General features: G+C 37.2%; 1 protein-coding gene and 1 pseudogene across 5 annotated transcripts in view; one reads left to right on the top strand and one right to left on the bottom strand.

Annotated features, from left to right (window-relative positions):
• The window catches only part of LUZP2 (leucine zipper protein 2), a 505,584-nt gene that overhangs the window by 134,567 nt on the left and 345,543 nt on the right, over nucleotides 1–25,474 (bottom strand). For all 5 annotated transcript variants that reach the window (XM_086677799.1, XM_086677798.1, XM_086677797.1 and 2 more), the window contains exons 6-7: nucleotides 6,778–6,840; nucleotides 1,049–1,111 (exon numbers count right to left, since the gene is read on the bottom strand). In XM_086677799.1, coding sequence (XP_086533925.1) covers nucleotides 1,049–1,111; nucleotides 6,778–6,840 — 126 coding nt within the window. The remainder of the gene's footprint in view (nucleotides 1–1,048; nucleotides 1,112–6,777; nucleotides 6,841–25,474) is intronic.
• On the top strand, nucleotides 9,460–10,276 carry LOC147576592 (transcription cofactor vestigial-like protein 1 pseudogene; annotated as a pseudogene).

Genomic DNA, 25,474 nt, shown 5'->3' on the forward strand with positions numbered 1-25,474 from the left:
CAAGCAAATTATTACTCCTACTCCTACCAGCCTAATATTCCATCACTCTACTGCGTTTGGAAATGCACATGTACCACAAGCACAACACTTGCCTCTTGTCTCCCCCTGCTCAAGGGAGATAAAAGAAAGTATCTGTTTAAGTTTCACCTTGCTGCTATAACAAACTACCCTGAATTCAGTGGCTTAAAAAAGCACAAACTTATTCACAGACAGTTCTGAAAGTCAGAAGTCTGAAATAAATTTTATGGGACTAAGATCAAGGTGTTGGTAGGGCTGGTTCTTTCTGGAGGCTATAGGGAGGAAATCTTTCACATTGCCTTTCCTCCTCCAGCTTCTGTGATCGCACAACCTTCTTGTTTAGGCTTTCTTATTTCACTGTGATAAGGACTTGCATGATTCTATTTAGGTCTTGCCTGGATATTTTGGAATAACCTTCCTATCTGAAGATCCTTAACTTAATCACCTCTGTAAAGTTTCTCTTCTCATAAAGTATAATATTCACAGCTTCCAGGAATTGGCAAGTGGATATCTCTGGGGGGACACTAGTCCATAGTTTGTGGTAGATGTCTATCTATACACAGATGGTGACTTGATAGTCTTGTAAAAAAAAAGTATCAATGATGAAAATCAATTAAGAATGATTAAATAGGAAGACTCTTAGTAAAAAAGAGATTTATGCAGGGGCCTCTGGAAGTCAAGAATGTAGATAGCCAGTGGATCTCTCATCTCTGGATATTCACTCAATCTATGCTCTCCTTAATGTAAATATTCTGAAATACAGTATTCCTCAATATTGAATTAAAGTAATCGAAGGTTACAAAGAGACTTTAAATACTTTGAAATGATGCCTACCTTTGATTAAGAATGTACCCAGGAAATCATATTTGCATTTATCTCCGTTAATTAAGAAGGCAAGAAAATGAAAACATCTTCAATGCAGTCAAATACAGCTATAATTCTTATAAAAATCCAGAAATTAAATGTAAGCTAAATAATATTATAGTTCACTTATTGGGTTGGTGGAGGGGGAAGGGAGAAAGATTCTCACCTTAAATAATAAATCCTTCTTCCCATAACGAAGCTCCTTCAGCTGAGCTTGGATTTTTTTTGACTGCAAGAACAGAAACATAGATTAGTTCCTTAATTTCATTTATATTTTCAAACTTGAAGATTAAAATGATTTTAAACTGTACAAGAATAAAGTTTGCAGTCAAGCAAAAGCTTAATCTCTGCTTTCGAAGTCAGACATCCAGGTAGTCCAGGCAGGAAGAGAAAACCAAAGCCTGTGCAAAGGAACCATAGTGTTTAATTTTTTTGGGTAGAAATTTTATTTGACATTTAACATTTAATTTTTTTATTTGAGTAAAGTTGTCACACAATAGGAACCGTATTTTTTTAAAGGCATTATTTAAAGAAAGTAGTTTATCGTTTCTCTGTCTAGCATCTCCCCCCACAAAAGAATACACACACACTTTAGACACCAGAGCATGTCCAACAATTCAATTTTAGATGCTGGATATACCTATGTATAACTAGGCTACAGTTTTCACTGTTTAGTTGCAGTTACTTATTTTTTAAGATTAAATAAGGGTAAATTTAAGTTGACAACCAAGTTTGAATTTGCTGTATGTCCAAAGGGAGGGCAGCAAGCAAATGTGACAGAGTGTAAAGAAAGCAGCTAGGAAGCTGAGGTGAAGGCTGTTTGCTCTGCAGAAGAAGGCACTTTTTGAGAGGACTACGCCAAATATAAAAGGGCTTTATGACAAGGACATTTCTCTCAGCAGACATGGTTGACTACCCTATGGATATATATCTGGTGAGCCACAGATGATGATCATGCCTTCCTATTCTTCCAGCACAGATGCAATTTCAAATAGTCTAACATGAGGACCTCAGGTATTTGTCTTTGTGTATCTAAAATGACAAGTTCTGATTCCTCAGTAGGAGAACACAAACACAAATGGATTATCATCGTCAAATAAAGAATGATAACTGAAAAAATAGTAAAAGAGTTGAAGAGGAATGTAAAATGGTATAGTCACTTTGGGATACAGTTTGGTGGTTTTTTATAAAGTTAAACATAAGCACACTGCATTATACAGCAATGCTTTCTAGGTATTTGTACAAGAGAAATTACAGCATAAACACAAATGTTTATAGTATCTTTATTCGTAATAGTCAAAAAGTAGAAATAAGCAACATGCCCATTAACTGGTGCACAGCAAACATCTTCTGGTACAATCATGAAGTACTAGCATACTGTTGAGCAATTTAAAAAAATGAATTAAGTACTGAAACATGTAACAGTGTGCATGGATTTCCAAAGCATTATACTGTGTGAAATAACCCAGTCACTAGAAGCTATCTTTTGTATAATGCCATTTATATTATATTGTAAAAAAGACCAAAGGAGAAGGACAGAAATCAGGCTAGTAGTTGACAATGGCTGCGGGTTTGTGGTAGAGGTTATAAAACAGCAAGAGAAAACTTTGAAGATGATAGAAATGTTCTATATGTTTAACATTTGATTTGATATACATCGATCAAATCCATCCAACTGTAAAGTTAAATGGGATGAATTGTAGGTAAGTTATATCTCAATAAAATTCAATTTCAAAAGTAGCTGGCCATAGTACATACTAAGCACAAGATCCTCTTTAAGGTCCTCTTTATGAAGGTCCTTTTTAAGAAATAAAGCCCACACATATTTTTTAAATATTATAATTTTCAAAGCTACATTGAATGTACATGCGTCTTTCACTGAACCAACTGCAACTATACTATTTAGTTTCCTACTATATTCAGGACATGTCTAATGACGCGAGATAGTAGAGTTTGCCAAGTGGGAGCTATGTTATGGTGTATAATTCCTAAATTATTGGGTAATGCTGGAGGCACCATCAATTAGAGCACAATCTTAAAAGTGCTGTCTGTGGTACACCACTGAAAGGCTCTAATATTAGAAACAGTTTTCACAGACATCCCTATCATGAGCCAACGACATTTCATGATCTATTGAATCTGGAAGTTGATAAGAAAGAACAAAAATAAAATAAAATGAAATGAGATAAAGGAAAGGAAGAAAAGACAAGGAAAAAGGGAGAGAGGAAAAATGAAGTGGGGAGAGTGGTGATTTGAAATAGAGAGAGAATGAGGGAGAGAGGGGCAGGGGGATGGAGGAAGGGAAGCAGGAAGAACCAGCTTCTTGACACATTAATAATTCACAACTCTGCAGTTAAACTCCATACCCAGAAGAAGTAAAGATTTGTCTGCTTACAAACTAGCTACTAATTTCCATTTCCATAAGAAAAGCATCCTCTTTCACTTGATAGGACTAGTGAAAGTGACGTGCATGATATAATGCATAAGAAGATAAAGAGCCATTGTTACAGGTGTATGGTTTAAGAATAAAAACTTTCACTTGAAGCTCCCAGTCCCCTGAATTTATACTTCTACTTCAGGATTCTACATTTATTATAACTCTGGTCTCCTGGCACAAAATTCCCTAAGTAACCCCAGATAATGGTATTTCAGAAACCTTATCCCTCTCCATACATTAACTTCATTTTGTTACATTAACTTCATTTGCAGGTTTGTTCATGGCTACCCTTAATTTTGTGCTACTGATTCCAGCAAAGAATCATTTCTGTGATCTTCTCCAACTTCAAATGCACAATTGATTGCCATTGTCTCCCACTGTTCCCATCTACTGTCTGGGGCTCATCAACAAGACAGGATAGTCTCTTAGGTCAACAGACTTTATTTATTTTTCCAATCTAATGTTGACCAATATCAATGGGGAATGGGAAATGACTACTACCCATGCCCAATTTCACTCCTACCCCTCCAAATAATTAATGCTCTATTTTTAAAGTGTCAAAAAGGACTAATTTTAACCATTTTGGGTGTTTGTTTTAATGCATATTTATACTGAATGTACAGAATATAATTTAAACTTTTATTCATAACTTGAATTATTAAAACATCAATTTTTGTGTTAGGCAGTGATTCATTCAGGAACTATAATAAAAGCCTACACATCTTTGTTCTGCACTGAGCAAGAACAGCTAGAATTCCTGAGTTTAGTTAAGGTTATTTAGAAATATTTGTCTTAGAAATTTTCATCACGGTCACTCATCACTTCTCTGCGTTGTATATTCCAGCCATCTTCTAATGTTCTGTGAGGTAAAAAGCAAAATCCTATCAAAAGATCTGATGAAGGTATACAAAGTAAGAATAAGTACATTTCAGGTGCATGCATTTTATAATACACATTGATCTAAAACCCCAATGACACTGTATTTTCCTTTAGCTTCCTGGCATCATTTTGAAAAATTAGAATTGCCAGAGGGATAATCTTCAAACCACTGGGCTATTACCATATTGGGGAATTTTAGTAATTTTTAAAACTATACTAATGGTTTTATTTTTTTAAATGTTTATTTATTTTTGAGAGAGAGAGGGAGAGAGAGAGAGCAAGTGGGGAAGAGGCAGAGAGAGAGAGGGAGACAGAATCCAAAGCAGGCTCCAGGTTCTGATCTGTCAGCACAGAGCCCAACATGGGGCTTGAACCCATGAACCGTGAGTTCATGACCTGAGCCAAAGTCAGACACTTAACCGACTGAGCTACTCAGGTGCCCCAAAACTATACTAATGATTTTAAATGTAATTTGACATCCTGGTGCCTGTAAAGTCCACAAGTCCACAGTAAAATTAAGTTTGTGAGAACAATTGTAAGTAAAATAAAAAACGGAGAAGGTGAAGACAAAGAAGGTGGCCATGACAGAATATTTCAGCTAGTCTCTGAGGTTTTTCTTTTCTACAATTCATGTCCAAGAACATTTCTTTCGTGAAATAACAGTAAAGACAATGGTATTGGTAGTAGCCTCCACTCTTTTCAATATTCTGCGCTGGCAAATTAAAACATTGGCCAGCCATTATGTGTCAATGGGATGTGGATATTTATGTACCTATAAATAGTTTAGAGTCACTGATTTAGAAGACAAGCTCCTTTTTAGCTTCTAAACTGATAGAGGACGTTACTATTTTGTTTTGGTGGTGGTAATACAAATAATTACATCTGTTACCATGTTCTTTGCAAGTGTTTTTGTGACAGAAAAAAAAAATATACATGTCTCCCTCTTTGCCCAGAATTTTAAACTCTAAATTATGTCCCATAAATAAATAGAGATAGGTCAAGTGAATAAATTTATTTCAACATTATGCAATACTAATATATGAACCATCTAGGAATTCATAAATTAAAATGTAGATATAATATATCGTCTTAAGGAATTGAGATGGATTTTTAAAATGACTCATTAATGAACTAAGGGGCTAAAAAATAACAGGTAGGCCCAGATTGACGTTGCTGCTTGTTTATTGGATTTTTGTTTGTTTGTTTTGTTTGTTTCTAAACACTATAGGCAATGTCTCCCAGGAGCCATCTCTCTTTCATGAGTGCTGGGGGACCCCGGGAACCTGGCAACCATCTCAGAATATAGTTTCAATCCACAGAGTCAACATAGTTCTTACTCAAAAATTGGCTCTACTTGCTTACCTATCCAGAAACTGCACATTACACATGTAATATTTCTAGAATCATAGCAAATTAAGCAGCATACTCTTCAAATAGAAAAGTGTAATGAAAGAAACACTACACTGGCTCATATCTACAAGAGATTCAGTTTGATTATTCATTTATAAAGCATCAACCTTTCTTTTCCATGTATTGAAAATTTATACTCATATTTCATGCACAACATTATTGGAAAGACATTATAAATGGGTTCTTATATTTCATGTTAGACTCTAACTTGAGTGTTTAGAGTGATGCATTTTACACGTCCATCAGGAAGTATTCTCACCTGGTTTATTAAAAAATTATCTCAACCTAATGACCACCAACCTAATGACATTGTCCAGACGCCTTGCAGTTTGGCTAGGCATGTGACCTAGGTCTGGCAAATATGGTACAATGAAACACGTATCACTACTTCCTAGTTGGAGTCCTAAAAAGCAATTCTTATGAGTCATCAGGTAATCTTCCCTATCCCTCCTGCTATAAGGTGATAATAATAGGAAAAGTTCATTGGAACAAAAAATGTGAGTCCACCATTAGAAGATTATAGAGGTATTTCACCAACTCTGTGCCTTACTTCTAACCGCTTTGGGAAAGGGGTTAAACTACATTAAATAGGGGATTATATCACAGACGGATTTGGGAGACCAGGAGTATAAGAAATTGATTTTAGTTAAATCTGGATTAACCAGAATGACTTTCCACACCCCACCCTAAGAAATGCATGAGACAAATTTCCTGCCTAGCAAGTAGAACTGAGGAATGTATTTGTTCCTTAAGATTTATGGTCAACCCCAGGATCCTCTTTCTGACACTTAATTGTTATTGCAAAACTTTGCAGACATCACATAGATGGTTAAAAACAAAAAAATTCAAGGACCTTCAGATATTCACTATTAAGGAAATCCTGATAATCCAATTAAGGAAGGAATCCATAAAATCACTGTAGGGAAGTAATGCCTAACGGGCTTTTAATTTTTTTTTTTTTTTTTTTTTTTTTTGTTCTTGGTTATGCTATGTCAAAAACATCCAAAAATATCTAAGGTTAAAAATCTGTTTTAATTTTCCTATTCCGATGTTTTCCTTTGTGTTAGTGAAAGAAAAGTCTCCGGGTATCTGGGTTTTAAAAGAAAAACCTGGCACTAATATTCTGGCACTTTCTATTTTGTTGAATCTAGAAGAGAAAATTTACTCACCTCTTCTGCATGGATGCCACACAGCTTGTTTCCTGACAAAAGTTTGTTCTTCAAGCTTTTATTCTGATGAAAGAAACATAGTGTATTGCTGAGAAATTATAAAGCATTAATAATTCCTAAACATGTCAGCTGCATTTCTCTGTTCATGGATAAGTCCTTCATGATATGAGATGTAATATATTTGTACAAACTGAGTATAATCTGTAATGTAAAATAATGTTTCTTTAATTCAATTAAAATGTTGATGTATTAGTAGTAACATGTTTATTTAAAAAGGTAGAACCAGGGGCGCCTGGGTGGCGCAGTCGGTTAAGCGTCCGGCTTCAGCCAGGTCACAATCTCGCGGTCCGTGAGTTCGAGCCCCGCGTCAGGCTCTGGGCTGATGGCTCGGAGCCTGGAGCCTGTTTCCGATTCTGTGTCTCCCTCTCTCTCTGCCCCTCCCCCGTTCATGCTCTGTCTCTCTCTGTCCCAAAAATAAATAAAAACGTTGAAAAAAATTTAAAAAAAATAAATAAAAAATAAAAAGGTAGAACTTTATTTGGCCTTACATTTAATACTGTTTTATTATATTTATGTATGGTATGTTATAAAATAATTTTAGTTTCAAATCTACAACAGATGTTAGTTTCTGAGAGTACATCTCTAAACAGCAAGTATTTTTATAATGTTTATTTATTTATTCTGATAGGTTGGGAAGGGACAGAGAAAGAGGGGGAGAGAGGAGAGAGAGAATCCCAAGCAGGCTCTGCATGGTCAGTGGTCAGCATATAGCCAGACATAGGGTTCAAACTCACAAACCATGAGAACATGACCTAAGCTGAAATCGAAGAGTTGGATGCTTAACTGACTGAGCCACCCAAGTGCCCCTAAACAGCAAATATTTCTTTTCCTACTGTCATCTGGATGCTGGTCACCTTGGACCCTAGTATAATCTAGTCATAGATGCATCAGGGTCTATATTCCCTTTTAAGACTATAGTTTTTGAAACCTCTTATATTCTGGAGGACTGTGCATTATACTTAGAGGGCTTCTGGATGTTCAGAAGCCATTTCTTTTTCTAAGCCTCATAAGTGTCTAAGTGTACTCTCTCTGCTGGGCTTGAGTACGGACAGATACGATTACCCTTTTAACTTACCATAATTGACCTTGATTCATAGATGAATGTTTGTTACTTCTGACATAGAAGCCATGTGTTCTTAGCCATCTGAATCTAAACCCTTACAGGTATTCAATTATACCTGCCTCATTATGTTCAGGCTTTTCTTTGTCCTGGTAAGTGAGGTACTTTTAGACAGGCAGGGTAAAGGAGAACAGAAATCTTGTTGAAACCCTCTGGATTCAGATTTTGTACTGTCTCTGCAGGAGCAAACCATTTAGTGCTAAAGTACATCTCATGCATAATGACTTTAAAGAACGTCGATCTGATGAGCATCGTGAGCAAACTGAACAAAATTTATGCAGAATGAATGAATAACTGAATGAATGAATACATTAAAGTTGAGAGTTCTTCACTTACAATTCCCACCTTATTTTGAACATTGAAACAAATTGTTTCCTATTTTATTTTCCTGTCATGCAGAGAGGGGATACAGCTGCCTCAGTTTGAATGAAACCTTTGTCTAATTTTTCTCATTAGCAAAGAGTTAAAATTCTAAAAAGCTCATTTCCAAAAAGCTCATTTCTTAGAATTTTACTACTGTGAAATAGTTTACACAAATAAGGAGTTAACTTGTTTCACTCAAGTAATGTTTTCTTGTAAATATTTGTATTCATCATACACAAAGCACAAGATTAGAGGTTTTAAAATAATTTAATATATATTATTCCTATATTTAAAAGCTTGTAAACTATAATGAGGGGACACATACTGATGTTCTAACTTCGCAATGTTGCTCAGACTATAGGTTAAAACATACCCTAGTTTTCCTTTTGTTCCTGTACAGTTATACTTTTGACATATGCAATCTTAATTTTTTATCATACAATGGCCTATTTTTCCCTTTTTGATTTCCTGAATTATCTTTGTAGATAAAGTATCTTCACTAGGTCTAAAGATTTCATACTTATACTTAGATTTTTCATCTTTTTTTTTTTTCCAACGTTTATTTATTTTTGGGACAGAGAGAGACAGAGCATGAACGGGGGAGGGGCAGAGAGAGAGGGAGACACAGAATCGGAAACAGGCTCCAGGCTCTGAGCCATCAGCCCAGAGCCTGACGCGGGGCTCGAACTCACGGACCGCGAGATCGTGACCTGGCTGAAGTCGGACGCTTAACCGACTGTGCCACCCAGGCGCCCCAGATTTTTCATCTTTTTAATGGCTATAGTTTTTTAGTGGAAAGACATGAAATTTAAATAAGGTCTACAGTTTGTTTAATAGTATTGTATTAATGCTAATTTTCTGGTTTAATAATTATATTATTATCACTCTGTATGATGTTGTATTAGAGGTTTTGGGTAAAGATACACAAGAACATTCTGTACTGATTTAGTATGCCCTTTTCTATGTCAAAATTTATTTCAAAATAAAACGTTAAATTATCTACAAAAATAAAACTAAGACTGAACTGCTTGAAAGTGGGTCAGGCAACTCTGGCCATCACAGGACACCACTGCCCAGTCGGAGTGGCTTGCTGTCTCAGGTGACGGTCAGGAATTAAGGTGTCACCTGTGTCACTCGCCATGGGAGTAAGAGGGAAGACTGCTGTGAACATGCAGGGACCTATGAAGATTGTGTGGAATTTCCGGTGTGCCTTTTTCATCTATTTTCAAGGGGACATCAGCAGCATGGTGGAAGAGACTAACTTCCAGAGCTCTTAGCCATGTCAAGCCCCCAGGGATCGAGCCCCTAGAGCCAGAGTGAAGATGTGATCTTGAGGAATGACAGCAACGTGCCTCCAAGTCAGTGGCGTTTCTCTTCTCAGTGGACCAAACCACAAGGAGTATCTTTTGCATATTCTGCCACCAACTACAGCTTGAATGGGACTGGTCCTGTGGCTGTGGATCAGTATCCAGTGTCCGTGGTGGGGACCTTTTCTACTCAGTCTGGAAAGCTATGGCATTTCCCCTCCCCAGACAGTTCCAGCTTCCCAGAGCCTGACTACTCTCACACCTATGCCACTGGACACATGGTTCTACAGCCTCAACGTAATGGGAAGTATGAGTCCTTCCCAATTCTCCTCCAGAATGACTGATACCTTGTCCATCCTCAGGAACCTGCTGTGTAGGAGGACTGGAATTCTGCCCTGACAGCCGGAAACACAGGATTGCCCTTCAACCTGCATCCCAGATAAGCCACTATAAGAAAATGTATTTCCCCCCAGATCTTGGACCTGCCAGTGCCAGTCTTGCAAGTGAAAAAAAAAAAAAAAAAAAAAAAAAAAAAAAGTCAGTCTCCAGAAAGAGGAAATCTGTTCTTTTATTGAACCTGGGTTTGAGGAAGAGAATTCTTTTTTCCCCAAATCTGCTCATGATTTGGCTTCCACAGGGGCCCACCTGATTCCATGAACAATATTACCCTTCCTTTAAGCTCTTTCACTGTTAGTGACCTCTGGGAAATATTAGCTTTCTTTTAAGCACAAAATCATTGGAGACACCCATATGGATATCCACAGCATCTTAGATAAGCTGGAGGTGAAAGACAAGGCTTGGTCTGTGACATGGCAGCAGGACCTCCCTACAAACTGTTCCAGACAAAATGATACATTTTTCCAATATCATTCATCTCTGCAATCTAGTAGATGGCATTGTGTTCAGTGTGAGAATGGCACTTAGCCTGTGACAACTCAGGAAGTCCCTGCTGTCAATGTTCCCCATCCACACACACCCCACTTGCTCCTGTGTAATAGCTCACAAGGTGGATGATAAAATGAAATCTTGTGCACTAAAAAGTAATAGTAAAATAAAAATTAAATTAATATAAGTATAACTGAGACAAGACAGGTGGAATGTACTGGATATGAAGATATATGTACCAACACAAACCATCCACATCTGAGTAAGTCTACTAGGCGTGATAATGCAGTTAATATTTACAATTCAGTGGTCTATACTATTTCAAGTTGGCACCTTCACTTAAAGCGTTTTTCCTTTTTTCTTTCTTTCCTTATTTCTTTCCCCCTCCCTTCCTTTTATTCTGTTCAATTCAAAGATGATAAAGCAATGAATAGAACATTATTTCACTGGAAATGCTTATGATGGCCCTGGACAATGCACCTGGAACTGCACAGGGGGGACTGCTGCTTTTCCACACGGATACCCTTGTGACTGCCCCAAAATGAGCAGTGATTACATTACACATCTACTGTCTACACTGACAGTTGATAATTCTGGGCAATTGTGTAAAGTGTTTAAAGTAATATGTTTCCATTAAGCTACATGTGATTTCTCAAGCTTAGGAATTAGAGTATTTCACTCTTTGAAATATACTCAGAATTGGGGATAATAATCATGATCACCCACAAAGGGGCCAATTGCAGGACACAAGGGAGGCTTGTCAACGTCCATAGTAAAATTGTTCTCAGATGGCATGTTCTTCAGAAACATGGAATGCACAGAGCACTGAAGAGGGAATACTGACTCCCAGACAATTCACTGATTTAACCTTTCCACTTGTGATTAGTGATCATACTTCTTTAATTCCAGAAGTCATCATGGCTTAATACCATTCTGGCATTGAGAACACTGTTTTTTACAGTTTGGTAAGCAGACTTGTGTTGTTTCATCCACCCTCTAACTAATGTATCTCATCCCTATCAAACCTAATGATGCTTTCACAAGATCTAAAACAAGGTACACATATAATTACACCCAAGATGCAAGGATCCAATTATGATTATGCCTAACTTGAGGGAATATGAAGAAAAGTAGATTACCAGAGTCATCAAATGTTCAACTATCTGTTCCTTCTGCCATCACACTTCTGCTATCCGTTATTCTAATAACCACAATCTGATTTTTCTTATTAGAAATATTTTTCCATGCTAATTCCATGCAGCTGGCGTGACCCTAACTCTACCACTCCATCAAGGAAAAGGATCAAGCTCAAGCCCAGCCAAACAGTCTTGGTCCAGATTTGGTAAAGTAACGTAATCACTACTGATGAGACACTAATATAAATCTTTTATTTTCAAGACTTATCAAGGAAAAAGAGGCTGAGTGTCATTACTAGATTAAAACACGTCACCCATACGAGAGTACACCTAACACTGGAAAAAGAACACATGAGTATGGAGAGAGAACTACTGAATCTTGGTAATAGTGTTGGCCCTTCTCCCTACTTCATACCTGTGAAGGTAGGATACTCCCGGTTGTTTCAATTACATGCTACCAGCACCAGCCCTCTGCCCTCTTGACACCAAACAAATCCTTCTGTCCACCCTACCTTACATGATCACATAATCATATCATGTCCTTACGATTCAGAGTAGCAAAGAAGAACATCCAAATAACCATGCTGACATCTATCGCTTAATGCAATAGCTTATCAGGATGTGGGCCATCTATTTTGCCTTTTATTTTTTTAAATATTTTATTCTTAATTTTAGAAAGAGTTAGCAGGGGGCAGGGACAGAGGGGGAGAAGAGAGAGAGAGAGAGAGAGAGACGGACTCCATCAGGCTCCACAATTAGCATGGAACCCGACACGGGGCTCAATCCCATGACCCAGAGATCATGACCTGAGCTGAAATCAAGAGTCCAGTGCTCAACTAAATGAGCCACCCAGGTGCCCCTATTCTGCCTTTTCTAAATGGAAGGCAGACCTTGCTTACTACCTATTTAGGGACTGCCTCCCAACTGGATGCTGTACAAATTTGGGGTGGCATGAAACAAATATCTACAGTCTTCTTGGGAACCCAGGTTGTATATATATCAGCCCTGCCTAAAAATGTTATTTAACATTTCCCATTATCTACAGGATAAATCTCAAACTCAAATATTATAGTAACATAATATCTTTAAATCTTTTAAATGTTTATTTATTTTTGACAGAGGGAGAGAGAGCACAAGTAGGGGAGGGGCAGACAGAAAGGGAGACAGAGGATCCAAAGCAGGCTCTATCCTGACAGCAGAGAGCCCAATGTGGGGCTCGAACTTATGAAGACACAAGATCACTACCTGAGCCAAAGTCAGGTGGCTCAATTGACTGTGCCACCCTGGTGCCCCCATAATATCTTTCTTAATACATAGATCTGTTTAATCTAGTTTTAACTTTTGGCTGGTAACTTAACACATCACATTTTCAGTATAGTTTACATGGTAGCTCAAACTCACCAAATATGCTAGGCTACAAAACAAAAAGACATGTAAGTCTAGTATATCTCTATAATCGCTCTATAGGTAAATGTAAAAAATCCAAAATTGTTATGAGTATAAATTTTACATGGTGCTTTCAAATGAAATTAGGTATTAAGAGGTATTTTTGTTTGTAAATAATAAAAACCAATAATGGTCAAATCAAGCAAAACATGAATCTATTGTGAAGATTTCAGGCAGAATAAAGCCTGGGGAATAAGGCTCAGAAAGAAGGTAACACCGAAGTTAAGAGGAGGTATCTATGATTATAAGATAGAATATACCTATTGAGACAACTGTAAATCACTATACTTAATTACAAAGTGACTTGATGAGTTCTCGATGAATTTTCATGGTGAAAAAGCCATCATCGGACCACTTAGGATTGTCAAATATAATAAATTATGTATATGTGTTTATATTGTTATTTTCTAGATCAAAAAAAGTAGATACCACTGTTTCCAGGCAGCCAAAAACATGTGTTAATATCTCAAAAATGCAATTAAATGTAAACCAAAAGTAAAATCACCTGCAGTGAAATTCAAAATGAAACCAGAGACTGCTCTAACTGTGGCAAGTATCTCCTAGAATTTCCAAAAACTGACTGTTCAGAAACCACTGTATCTGACTGAGATCCACATTTGTTTCAGTTTAAATATATTCTTAAAATGCTAGAGAATGGGGGTGCTCTTTCAAGTAAGTCATTTTGTAATTGGAAATCTTATATCCCATATTAAGGAAAACAATACAGTTTAGGGGTAATATGTAACATAAATACTTTGCTTTAAAAAATTATTTTAGGGGCGCCTGGGTGGCGCAGTCGGTTAAGCGTCCGACTTCAGCCAGGTCACGATCTCGCGGTCCGTGAGTTTGAGCCCCGCGTCGGGCTCTGGGCTGATGGCTCGGAGCCTGGAGCCTGTTTCTGATTCTGTGTCTCCCTCTTTCTCTGCCCCTCCCCCGTTCATGCTCTGTCTCTCTCTGTCCCAAAAATAAATAAACGTTGAAAAAAAAAATTAAAAAAAAAAATAAATAAATAAAAAATTATTTTAATGTTTATAATTTATTTTTGAGAGAGAGAGAGAGAGAGAAGGGGGTGAATATAGGGGAGGGGCAAAGAGAGAGGGAGATACAGAATCTGAAGTGGACTCCAGGCTCTGAGCTTTCAGCACAGAGCCCAACGCAGGGCTTGAACTCACAAACTGTGAGCCGAAGTCAGAGGCTTAACCAACTGAGCCACCCAGGTGCCCCTAAATACTTTGCTTTTAAAATATTAGCAGATGTGACATTTTTATAAATTTTACAAGAGTCCCTTATTGAGGACATCTCAGGAAAGGGATGGGATACTGCACTGAAATTTAAATCATGAGTGTTTGTTTTATTAGTTCTTAGATGTATTTTTTTTTTTACCTCTCACTGTTTCTGAAATCAGGATGCAGTCTAGAACACTGTGAACTTTTCATTTAGTATTTATGGTTTACCTCCCTCAAGAAAGTTAAGTCATTTTACAATTGATGCTCTTTAAAATTTAAAGATTGTTATTCCAGAGTTCTTATTTCAGAATAAGAGGTGAAGAGGTCAATAAAGGGGAGAATTTTTTCTCCCATTTAGAAAAGCTTAACTGTAGAAAAACTAGGGAAAATAAGAAATGTATATGTGGCCCTTCTATTTGTTCTAAGACACACAGAAGACAAACGTATAATTTCAAAAAAGAGAGAGATAAAATTGTCTATGAAATAGTTTCAAACTGATAATGGCAAAAAAGGCCAAAAGCCTATTTATATCATAGTGTAAATGTAGGTCTTCAGACAACTGAAATATCTTTTGTCAAAAAGACTTAAAGCCATTCTCTTGAGAATTATGTGAAAATATCATGTACGTAGCAAGAAAGACACTTCAAACTAAATATTCTGATTAATATTTTTTCTGAATCATCCTGTTAAGAAATAATGCTATCATTTAATCTGTATATAAATGAATTGCAACTTAATAAAGATTTATATTTTTCAGGGTGCTGTGTGGCTCAGGCAGTTAAGCCTCCAACTCTTGGTTTTGGTTCAGGTCATGAACTTGCACTTTGTGAGTTCAAGCCCTACAATGGGCTCTCCACTGATGGTGGGGAGCCTGCCTGGGATTCTCTCTCTCTCTCCATCTCTCTCTCTGCCCCTCCCACATCTCTCTCTCTCTCAAAATAAATAAATACACTTAAAACTTAAATTAAATTAAATTAAATTAAAAATAGAGATTTATTTTTTCACAGAAAGCTTTAAAATTGAGTAGAAGTGAATAACAGGATCATTCTATAAACTTTTAAATAAAACCACCAGACAATTTTGCTATCATCTAAGCGATGGAAGATATTCCAGTTGAGTGTTGGCCTTGCCAACTTGAATTCTAAATTGGTTGCAGGTGTAACAGAAGTTTTACAATTGCTAATAGGTTTCCTCATTGAGGTTAACTCAGGAAGAGGATGTGACACTGATGTTGGCTCTAATTTGTTAGAAAATTTAAGAGTGCTTCATGAGAGTTTTATTCTTAGCTTAGCACCAGACTATCTCTAATATCTAGTATAAATCACTTAACCTTTAGACATATGTGTCAATATATGTGAAGTAATGGAAAATTTCTAGGTCATCTCTTAGATTTCTTGCATCTTCAGGACTGTGACATGAGAGACATAAGCTAATGACTTTTTCTGATGTCAGGTAAGAGATAATTGCATGACATTTCAACTTACAGAGTTGATTAATTAGATATTCTGTGTGCTTCTCACGCTCATCTCATACCTGCAAGATCACTTTTCAAATAGTATGAATATAATAAAGCACAGTTGCTGGGTTCTTGAGACAGAACAACTGTACTTGAATTCCACTGTTTAATAAGATATGTAATTCTAGATGTATCTTGTAACCACTGATAATACCTGTTTTCTCATCCATACACTTAGGCAACTATCATGACCAATTTAATGGGTGATTGTATTAAATGAGATGATATAAGCAAAACACTTATAACAGTGACTGTCACATAGCACTCAACAAATACTAGCTCTTATTACTTCAATAAACTCACTTCATCTTGTAAAAATAAAAGAGGAAAAATATTTTTTGATGATTAGGACTGCACTCCAGAAGTTTCAGGGATTCAACACCACAAATAAAATATAAATATATAAATAAATATTTTATATATGTAAATAAATATAAACATATATATACATATTAGAAGATGGCAGGTAAGTTTCTAGCCAATGAGCTCTGATTTATGGATAAATGAGTTTGTTGTGGGTGTGCCTGGGTGGCTCAATGGATTAAGCGTCCAACTCTTGATTTAGGCTCAGGTCATGATCTCACAGTTGTTGAGATCAAGCCCTGCATTGGGTTCTGTACTGGGTGTGGAGCCAGATTATGATTCTCTCCCTCTCACTCTCACTCTGCCCCTCTCCTGCTTGTGCTCGTGCTCTCTCTCTCTCTCTCTCTCAAAAAAAAAAATAAAAAAATAATAATAATAATAATAACCCAAAAGTTTATTGTGGAAGTCATTATATTCAATGGTATTTCTTTATATGGCTGACTTTTCTTTTAAAATAGATAATTCCTTTGCAAATGGAACTTTTTTCTGCTGTCACTAATAACTCCCCTCCCTTATCAGAGAGCTCTCATTCTGATGGGTTAAAAAATGTGGCTAAATATATGAAATGTCATTCACCCCAGAAATAACTTTATGAAAAAAGCATTAATATTCTTGTCAACATTTATAAATACCTTTTATGTACTAGGAATGGGGCTAAAACAATCCCGCACTTCAAGGAGTTGGCAATCCATGAAGGAGGTTGATGGTAGCACTCATAGGCTCTGGAGAGGCAGCTACTCAGGGAGTGACACTGAGCTGTCTTGAGCTGTGTAAAGGAGTCAGCTAAATAACAGGAAGAGGCAAGAGAGAGGGGAGGATATGTGCACGAGAACTATAATGATGCCTGTGGCATCATGCATAAGGTACCGGTGAAAGAGTAGAAAAGCAAGACTAAAGAGGTACATTGGGGTTAGCCCCATGGGGCTCGTATGCCACTGAAGCCAAGGCATTGAATGGGCTTGTGAAGTGACACGAGCAGATTTACTTTTTAGAAAGATAAAATAGGAAAAGTTAATTTTGGATTTGAAATCTAAATCTAAAGTTTACCTCCATTAGCTTTTTTTTTTTAATGTTTATTTTGGAGAGAGAGAACTTGAGAGGGGGAAGGAAAGAGAGACAGGGGGACAGGGGATCAAAAGTGGGCTCCACGCTGACAACAGCAAACACAAAGTGGGGCTCAAACTCACAAACTGTGAGACCATGACCTGAGCCGAAGTCAGACACTCAGTCGACTAAGCCATCCTGGCACCCCTCCATTAGGTTTTGTTAGCAGTTACATTTTAGGCAGTATTCTGTGGGGAGAATAAGAAAGTCATACAACTTAATGACAACCACAAAATCTGACTAAAAAATGGGCAGAGGAAATGAATAGAAGTTTTTCCAAAGAAGACAAGCAAATGGCTAAAAGGTACATGAAAAGGTTTTTGACATCAGTAGCTATCAGAAAAGTACAAAGCAAAACCACAATGAGATATCTATCGCCTCACTTCTAAGACAAGAAGAGAAAACAAATGTTGGCAAGGATATGGAGAAAAGTAAACCCTAGTGCACTGTCTGTGCTGACAGCTCGGAGCCTGGAGCCTACTTCAGATTCTGTGCCTCCCTCTCTCTGCCCCTCCTCCACTCATGCTCTGTCTCTGTCTCAAAAACAAAGGTTAAAGTTTTTTTTCAAAAAATCGTCTTCATTATAAAATATATATTCAGACTTAACTGTTGCATCTACATCATACTCTCCTCTCTTTTCAAGAACTTTTATTTGACACATATTTAGGCTGTCAATCTTTTATCCATGTCTCTTAACCATGCGTGCACGCGTGCGCCCACACACACACACACACACACACACACACACACATTCTTACCAAGCTCTTCCATAAAAATAATATTATCTACACTGATTTTTATTTGTTAATTTTACTTACTGGCATTCTTACCACTAGGTTTCTTATGTGTTCTGGAATTTGGGTGCACAGATTCACGTTGTGATGGAAGTTTTATTTATTTTTATTATTTTGGATTTAACTTTATTTCTGCTCATCAATACTTGCCTGGTAGCTGTGTGGTTTTGCCACTACGTGTTCCTCCGGCTTTCTAATATTTATAATACTCCAAGAAAATGTGCTTTGGGTTCATGAACCTTGTGACTTAGATCAAACAACATGTTAAAGGCATTTACAGAGGGACATAACAAAACCATATAGACTGCACTGTGGTTAAGGGCATGAGCAGCTGTCTTAACTACTCCCCTTCCACAATTCTCAGGTTAGGTAGTCTTTCCAGGTGACTTAGCCATTCTGCAAAAATTTTAGATGTTGATAAAAATTGTACACACCCCATATGTTATACGCATTGAAAGAATGACTATAAAGCATTTAACAATATTTTGCATAGAGTAGGTGACTAAGGTTATTATTTATAAAAATTATTATTACTAATAATGCCATACAGTAATTGTTAATATGGCCTAGATTGTCTTCTCTGTAACTAATTTGATAAGTCTTTCAAATTCTCGTCCTTAAAGTATATTCTCTCCTTAAGTATATTTTCTAACAAGCACCCCATCCTTTGAGTTATTGTCTAACTGAGATATTTGCTTATACTTATGTCTTGAATTTTATATTATGTTATTGGCTGTTTTAAAATTCTGAAGATTTTTATGGGGCGCCTGGGTGGCGCAGCCGGTTAAGCGTCCGACTTCAGCCAGGTCACGATCTCGCGGTCCGTGAGTTCGAGCCCCGCGTCAGGCTCTGGGCTGATGGCTCAGAGCCTGGAGCCTGTTTCCGATTCTGTGTCTCCCTCTCTCTCTGACCCTCCCCCGTTCATGCTCTGTCTCTCTCTGTCCCAAAAATAAATAAACGTTGAAAAAAAAAAATTTTAAAATTCTGAAGATTTTTTAAGGCCATTTTCCTTCAATTATATAATGTTCTTTATAGAGTATGAACATAATAAAGTTTGTACTGGATATTAAACTCAAAACTGTAGTTATGTCATAAATAAATATATAAGGGATGGATTCCATTTATCTATATTCTGATAATTCTCAAATTACATGTTTCTTTCATTTCCATAGCTCTCCATAGCTGTGTCATGATAACCCTTAATGCTGGACTCAATTCTGGGTATGGCAAACAAACAAAAAACAAAACAGCTGTCATATTTCTGAAATAAGAATGTTTCGCTAGAAAGGTTTTTTTGTTTTCATATATATATTTTATTATTATTATTATTATTATTATTATTATTATTATTATTATTTTAGAAAGAGAGAGCGGGGGATAGAGGATCAGAAGCAGCTGTGCTGACAGCAGACAGCCCCATGGGGGGCTCGACCTCACCAACTGTGAGATCATTACCTGAGCTGAAGTCAGACACTTATCTGACTGAGCCACCCAGGCGCCCTGGCTAGAAAGGTTTTAATTGAAAGGCTTTTGTCTAAAACTACTATACAATTTTATATGGGATATTCTACAATGTATAAAAAGCATAATGCTCCCATGGCATCCAGCATCCTATAGTTTAAAAACTATATTAAGTGTCCCCAGGCCCCAAAAAGTTTAAATTGTGGCCTCTGGAATAAGGAAGAAAAACAAGGTATTTACAGATAGAAAGCACAAGTGCTTTATTATATATACATCAGGGGAAATATTGAAGATGGGAAGTTTTCCTTTCTTTCAAACAGTCGGTAGATGTGTCTTTTTCACAGGCATATACAAAAATAAAATAGAATTTCTACTCTGAGGGTCTATAGTCATAGATGGGCCTAATCTGCACCAATTCAAAGGCTGGTTCTTACACAACAGTTTCATATGATTAATATCATTCAGTTCACTAGAGTATCACACTTTTTGTTACAGAGTAATCTGGATTCTACCTGACTTAGTGAATAGAAGAAATTGAGCTGTACTAAGAACCTTAGCATGGGTTAGATTATTTCTTCTGGATATCTGCACAAACCACGATTGAGCCTGGCTAAAGGTGCTGGCAACAATTGATGATAACTGCTTCACATTTTCTATTAACCTAAAGAAGTTCAGATGGATCAATAGAAATGTTTAAAGTTTGATGTTAAAATCACAACGTGCTTTATTTAGGGTCAAACGCAGCTGCTGCTGCCATTTTCTTAAGCACAAGTTTGCTCAGTCTTGTCTGAAAATCTGCTCATATAACTTAAATAGCAAGTATTTTGCCAGTATCCCTTTCTAGTTATTTAAAGCTTAATAATCCTGCTACAGCAATTGCACTCCAAGAGATAGGGCATGCTGTGAGGAGAGTGACGGCTGGTGCTATCCAGGCTTGATCCTTCAAAAGGAAATTATGTCACTATGAATTTTTTGCACGTGAATGAGTATTTTGATCTTGGAGGAAACATCTGTGTTTAGAGTACATTCTAAATACTATTGAGGAGGCAGCTGCTCGTAGAATGATGCTAAAGGATTTCAGAGCAAAGTTCTCTATTTCAGGTTTGGCCTCTAATGGTGTCAGAAATTTCACCAGGAAAGCCAGAACCCTGGTTAAATATTAACTAAGTGCTCCTTTAAACACGGGGTGGGTACAGAAAGGTATTAACATACAATATTGATGCTCCACATCATGCGTCATTAGGGAATTAAAAATTAAAATTACAATGAGATACCACCACACTCCTATTAGAAAGACAAAAAATCCAAATACTGACAACACCAAATGCTTTCGAGGATATGGAACAACAGGAATGCTCATTTACTGCTGGGGAGATTACAAAATGGTACAGCCGCTTTGGAAGACAGTCGGCAGTTTCTTATAAAACTATGTATATGTTACCATATGGTCTGGCAATAATGGCCTTTGGTATGTACTCAAAGGAGTTCAAAACTTATCTCCACATAAAACCTGCACAGGGACTCTTATAGCAGTTTTATTCATAATTGCCAAAACTTGGAAGTGACCAGGTGTTCTTCAGTAGGTGAATGAATGAATAAACTGGTATATACAGGAAATGGAGTATTATGCAGCACTAAAAACAAACAAGCTATCAAGCCATGAAAAAACAAAAGTGAACTTAAATGCACATCACTAAGTATAAGAAATCAATATGAAAAGGCTACCTACTGTAAGATTCCAACTATACAACATTCTGAGAAAGGAAAAAATTATGGAGGCAGTAAAATATTAACTGTTTGCTAGGGAGTCAAGGAAAGGAGATGAATAGGCAGAGCACAGAGGATTTTAAGGGCAATGAAACTACTTTCTAGGAGATTATAATGGTGGATACATGTGATTACACATCTGTCAAAACCCACAGAACATACAACACCATGACTCAATCCTAATGTAAGCTATGGACTTTGGGTGATAATGATGCCCAATGTAGGTTCATCAGTCTTAACAAACGTATCACTTTTGTGTGGGGTGTTGACAGTGGAAGACTGTGGATCTATGAGGACATCGGGTATATGGGAACTCTGTGCTTTCCACTCAATTTTGATGTAATCTTAAAGTACTCTAAAATATTAAATTATTAAAATACACCAACAAACAACACTGTTTAAACCTATTAAAAACCAAACAATACCTGAAAACCTACAATCTACAATAGACTGAAATAGCATTTATTTAGCATTTAAACCCAGTATATTGGATCTCCCATGTAAAATATATGTTTTGATGATATGATTGCATAAAGAGACGGATATTAATAAAAATATATAGGGGCGCCTGGGTGGCGCAGTCGGTTAAGCGTCCGACTTCAGCCAGGTCACGATCTCACGGTCCGTGAGTTCGAGCCCCGTGTCGGGCTCTGGGCTGATGGCTCGGAGCCTGGAGCCTGTTTCCGATTCTGTGTCTCCCTCTCTCTCTGCCCCTCCCCCGTTCATGCTCTGTCTCTGTCTGTCCCATAAATAAATAAAAACGTTGAAAAAAAAATTTAAAAAAAATATATAAACAAAACAACTTTACAATAAAACTACCTTAACTTTGATAAAGTGGCTTTCTACCACAAAGCTCTTTGAAAGTTCCCACAGTCACGGTTTAATAGTTAAGAATTTTAGATGTACTGAAATAATGGACTATATAACAGAGATCACAAATTAAGCTATAAGTATCCTTTTTTATTATTTGCTAAAGTTACTCAAAAATAATACATAAGCACACTAATAAAGAGAATACTAATAATTTTTCAAATTGACATATTTTCACAAATATGCTTATTTTAAAAAAGTAAAATATATACAATTGATTGCATTAATCTTCTTTAGTCTTTATAAACTTTTCATAAAAACTGCTCACTGAGGGGCACCTGGTTGGCTTAGTCAGTTAAGTGTCCGACTTCGACTCAGTTCATGATCTCGTGGTTTGTGGGTTCGAGCCCCACATCAGGCTCTGTGCTCAAAGCTCAGAGCCTGGAGCCTGCTTCTGACTCTGTGTCCCTCTCTCTCTGCCCCTCCCCCACTCATGCTCGCTCTTGCGCTCTCTCTCTCTCTCTCTCTCTCTCTCTCTCAAGAATAAACATTAAAAAAAAGAGCTGCTCACTGAAATTCCAATATACTTATAGAAACACTTTACTGCAGATATCATCCACATCAGCAGCCATTTCTTCCACTTTAGTTTGTATTCACATTGGAATTTTAAGTGATTATTTTCATTGTATGACTAGAGTTTGACTCCTGCTTCTAACAGAGTGGTCCCAGCAAAAGAGAGTATTTTTTTAGGTAAATATTATTTACCTTTTTCTGACTGTTGGAAGCATTTGATTTTAAAACTCAAATTACTTTCAACTTTTTCTAGTTATTCTTCATTTTTATCCCAAATACACAGTCAAGTGCCTCACCTTTGGCTTTGAAGAACTCAGGCGAAAGCACTCTATTGCCCCCGCCCTTACACAGGACTCACCCATCCTGTCCACAGAGAAATGGTCAGGTTTAGCTTTATTTCTTTTTCCACTGCATAAACTTCTCTTGCTAAGACATTTGCTTTAACCCTATTTTTTTGCTAATATCCAGCCCCTCCTTTTCTGTATTTCTAAGTATCTTTATTCAAGAATAACTTTTATTTCCCTTAAACTATAACCAAAATATCTCAGTTAAGTAATTGAACTCTAAACGCATTAACACATTGAAGTGTATTAACTAAAGACTTGACATATCATAACTTCCAGCACGATTATTCCAAATGATTAAACCCACGTAACAGTAAGGTCAGATAACTTAGATTAGGTGAATCTCTTAAGCTCAGACAGCAAACAAGAAACAAAGCCAAGATTCAAATCCAGGTTTTGACCTCCATCATCTCTCTCCTGTCTCCATGGCTCAGAGTTATAAAAACCATTATCTCTGCCTCCCACCCTAAAGTGCATCATAACATAACAACTCAGCTTAGGAAATATCCTCTCCTGTGAAGCAATTATTGCCAGGCTTTGTACAAAGCACTTTCCATAACATAGGTACATCCGAAGGACATATTGTTGTCTGGAGGGGTGCCACAGTAAAGAAGGAAGGCAAGGAAACTTTTCTCTCAGATTATCTGACTAACACATGGCTACCTTCATAGGCTACTCCAGTATCACTGCTAAGCAGCCCTCTCAAAATATGGTAAAAGCACACCCATAAATCTTTCTGGCTGCAGTACTGTGACTGGGCTATTTTTCATGGTGATGGCAATATGATTCAAAAAGCCTTTAACACAAACCTTGCACTGCACACTCCTCATGAATAAGAAGTCAGCCATCCAAATAACCTGACTAAAATCCACTCTCACAGACATCCCCTTGGTATGTTGTAAAGGGCCCTGGAACTCAACATTGCCCCTGTTTGACTTGCAGTTATGGTTCCCACCCAGATCATCAGGGTTCTGCTAACAAACATACATTCAGCGAGTGTTTTCCACTCAAGGTTTTCTGGACCTGGAATTCACTCAAGTCTCTCTTAGAGCTTAGAGTTGGAGGTAGATATTTTTTTTCTATCCAAGTTACTCTACCAACCTTAGCACAGAATTCTTTATCCTAGAGTTGATGGCTTACCATCATAACAAATGATTTATGGATTACTCCTTAATAATAAAAATACATATAAAACTGTTCACTTACAGAGTTGTAGGAGTCCCATCATGCAACCTGCATGCATATTTATCTTTTAGGGTTCTTCTACGAGCCTTATGAGGAAGGTTCTGGAATGCCTATTTTGTCAGTGAGAGGCTATGCATTTCACATGATAATATTGCATTGTCCTCATCCTGGGTGGGCATTTGATACTTTTATGAGTTAGAACAAACTGGGTTTAGCTCTGTGTGAAAGAGATTCAGAATAGCAGAATCTTAAGCAAGTAGAAGTTTCTTTCTCTGACATTTCTGACACAAAATTCAGTGTTGTGACTCTATTCCTTCCAGGTGTGAAGAGCCAGACTCATTCTCACTTCCTGGTGTCATCCTTCCTGCTGTCATCTTTGCCTGTTTGGTCCTCACTTCTATATCTACATTCCACCATCAAGGAAGGGGGGAAGACAAAAAGGAGAGTAAATGTTTTTTTCTTTATGGATACAATCTGAAAGATGCCCACATCTCTTCTGTTTATAGAACAGTGGACAGAAATTAGGCACATGACCCCAGCCAGCTATAAAGGAGGCTGGGAAATGCTTATTCTGGATGTTAATTTGCTTAAATGGAAGTGGAACAGAGATAAAGCTGTTGTTGGAGAACTGCTGACCTTAGCCACATGCCTGGTTAATTAGCAGAACACATGAGAAGCACCTTCTTTGGCTGAAAGCATTAGTCCACCAACTATCTGCCCCATACACTGGTGAGAAAGCACCAGAAATGAAGGGTTTATTTCAGATTTCTCACACTGGAGTACTCAAATCACCTTCAGAATTACCTAAGGTATTTAATATTAAATTAGAATCCTGGTTCCTGCCCAGACTTGGTGAATCAGAGTTTCTGGTAACATGAGAGAACCTACATTTTTGCATTGTCCCCAGAAGAGTCTTATACACATTAAACTTTAAAACCACTGCAGAGTAAGGGGAAGAAATGGCTAGATTTTAATTTTGGGGGGATCTCACTCTCTCATATTATGCTCTCCCATTGCTAACATCCTTCTGCAACATCTGCAGGTTGGTCTTTCTATAGTTCTTAATCCCCGGCAGGTGTCAGAGCTCAAATGGTACAGAAACAACATATATGGTACCACTAAAAATAGCTGAACTTTCAGTTATTCCCTTATACATGGTTCTTAGCAACACTGTAAGGTAGCTAGCAAGATAATGTTCCTATTTAGCATACAAATAAACTTATCTAACCCTCAGAGA

This window comes from Puma concolor, chromosome D1, assembly GCF_028749965.1.
Source record: "Puma concolor isolate L17-30 chromosome D1, mPumCon1.1.hap2, whole genome shotgun sequence".
NCBI classification, from domain to species: Eukaryota; Metazoa; Chordata; class Mammalia; order Carnivora; family Felidae; genus Puma; species Puma concolor.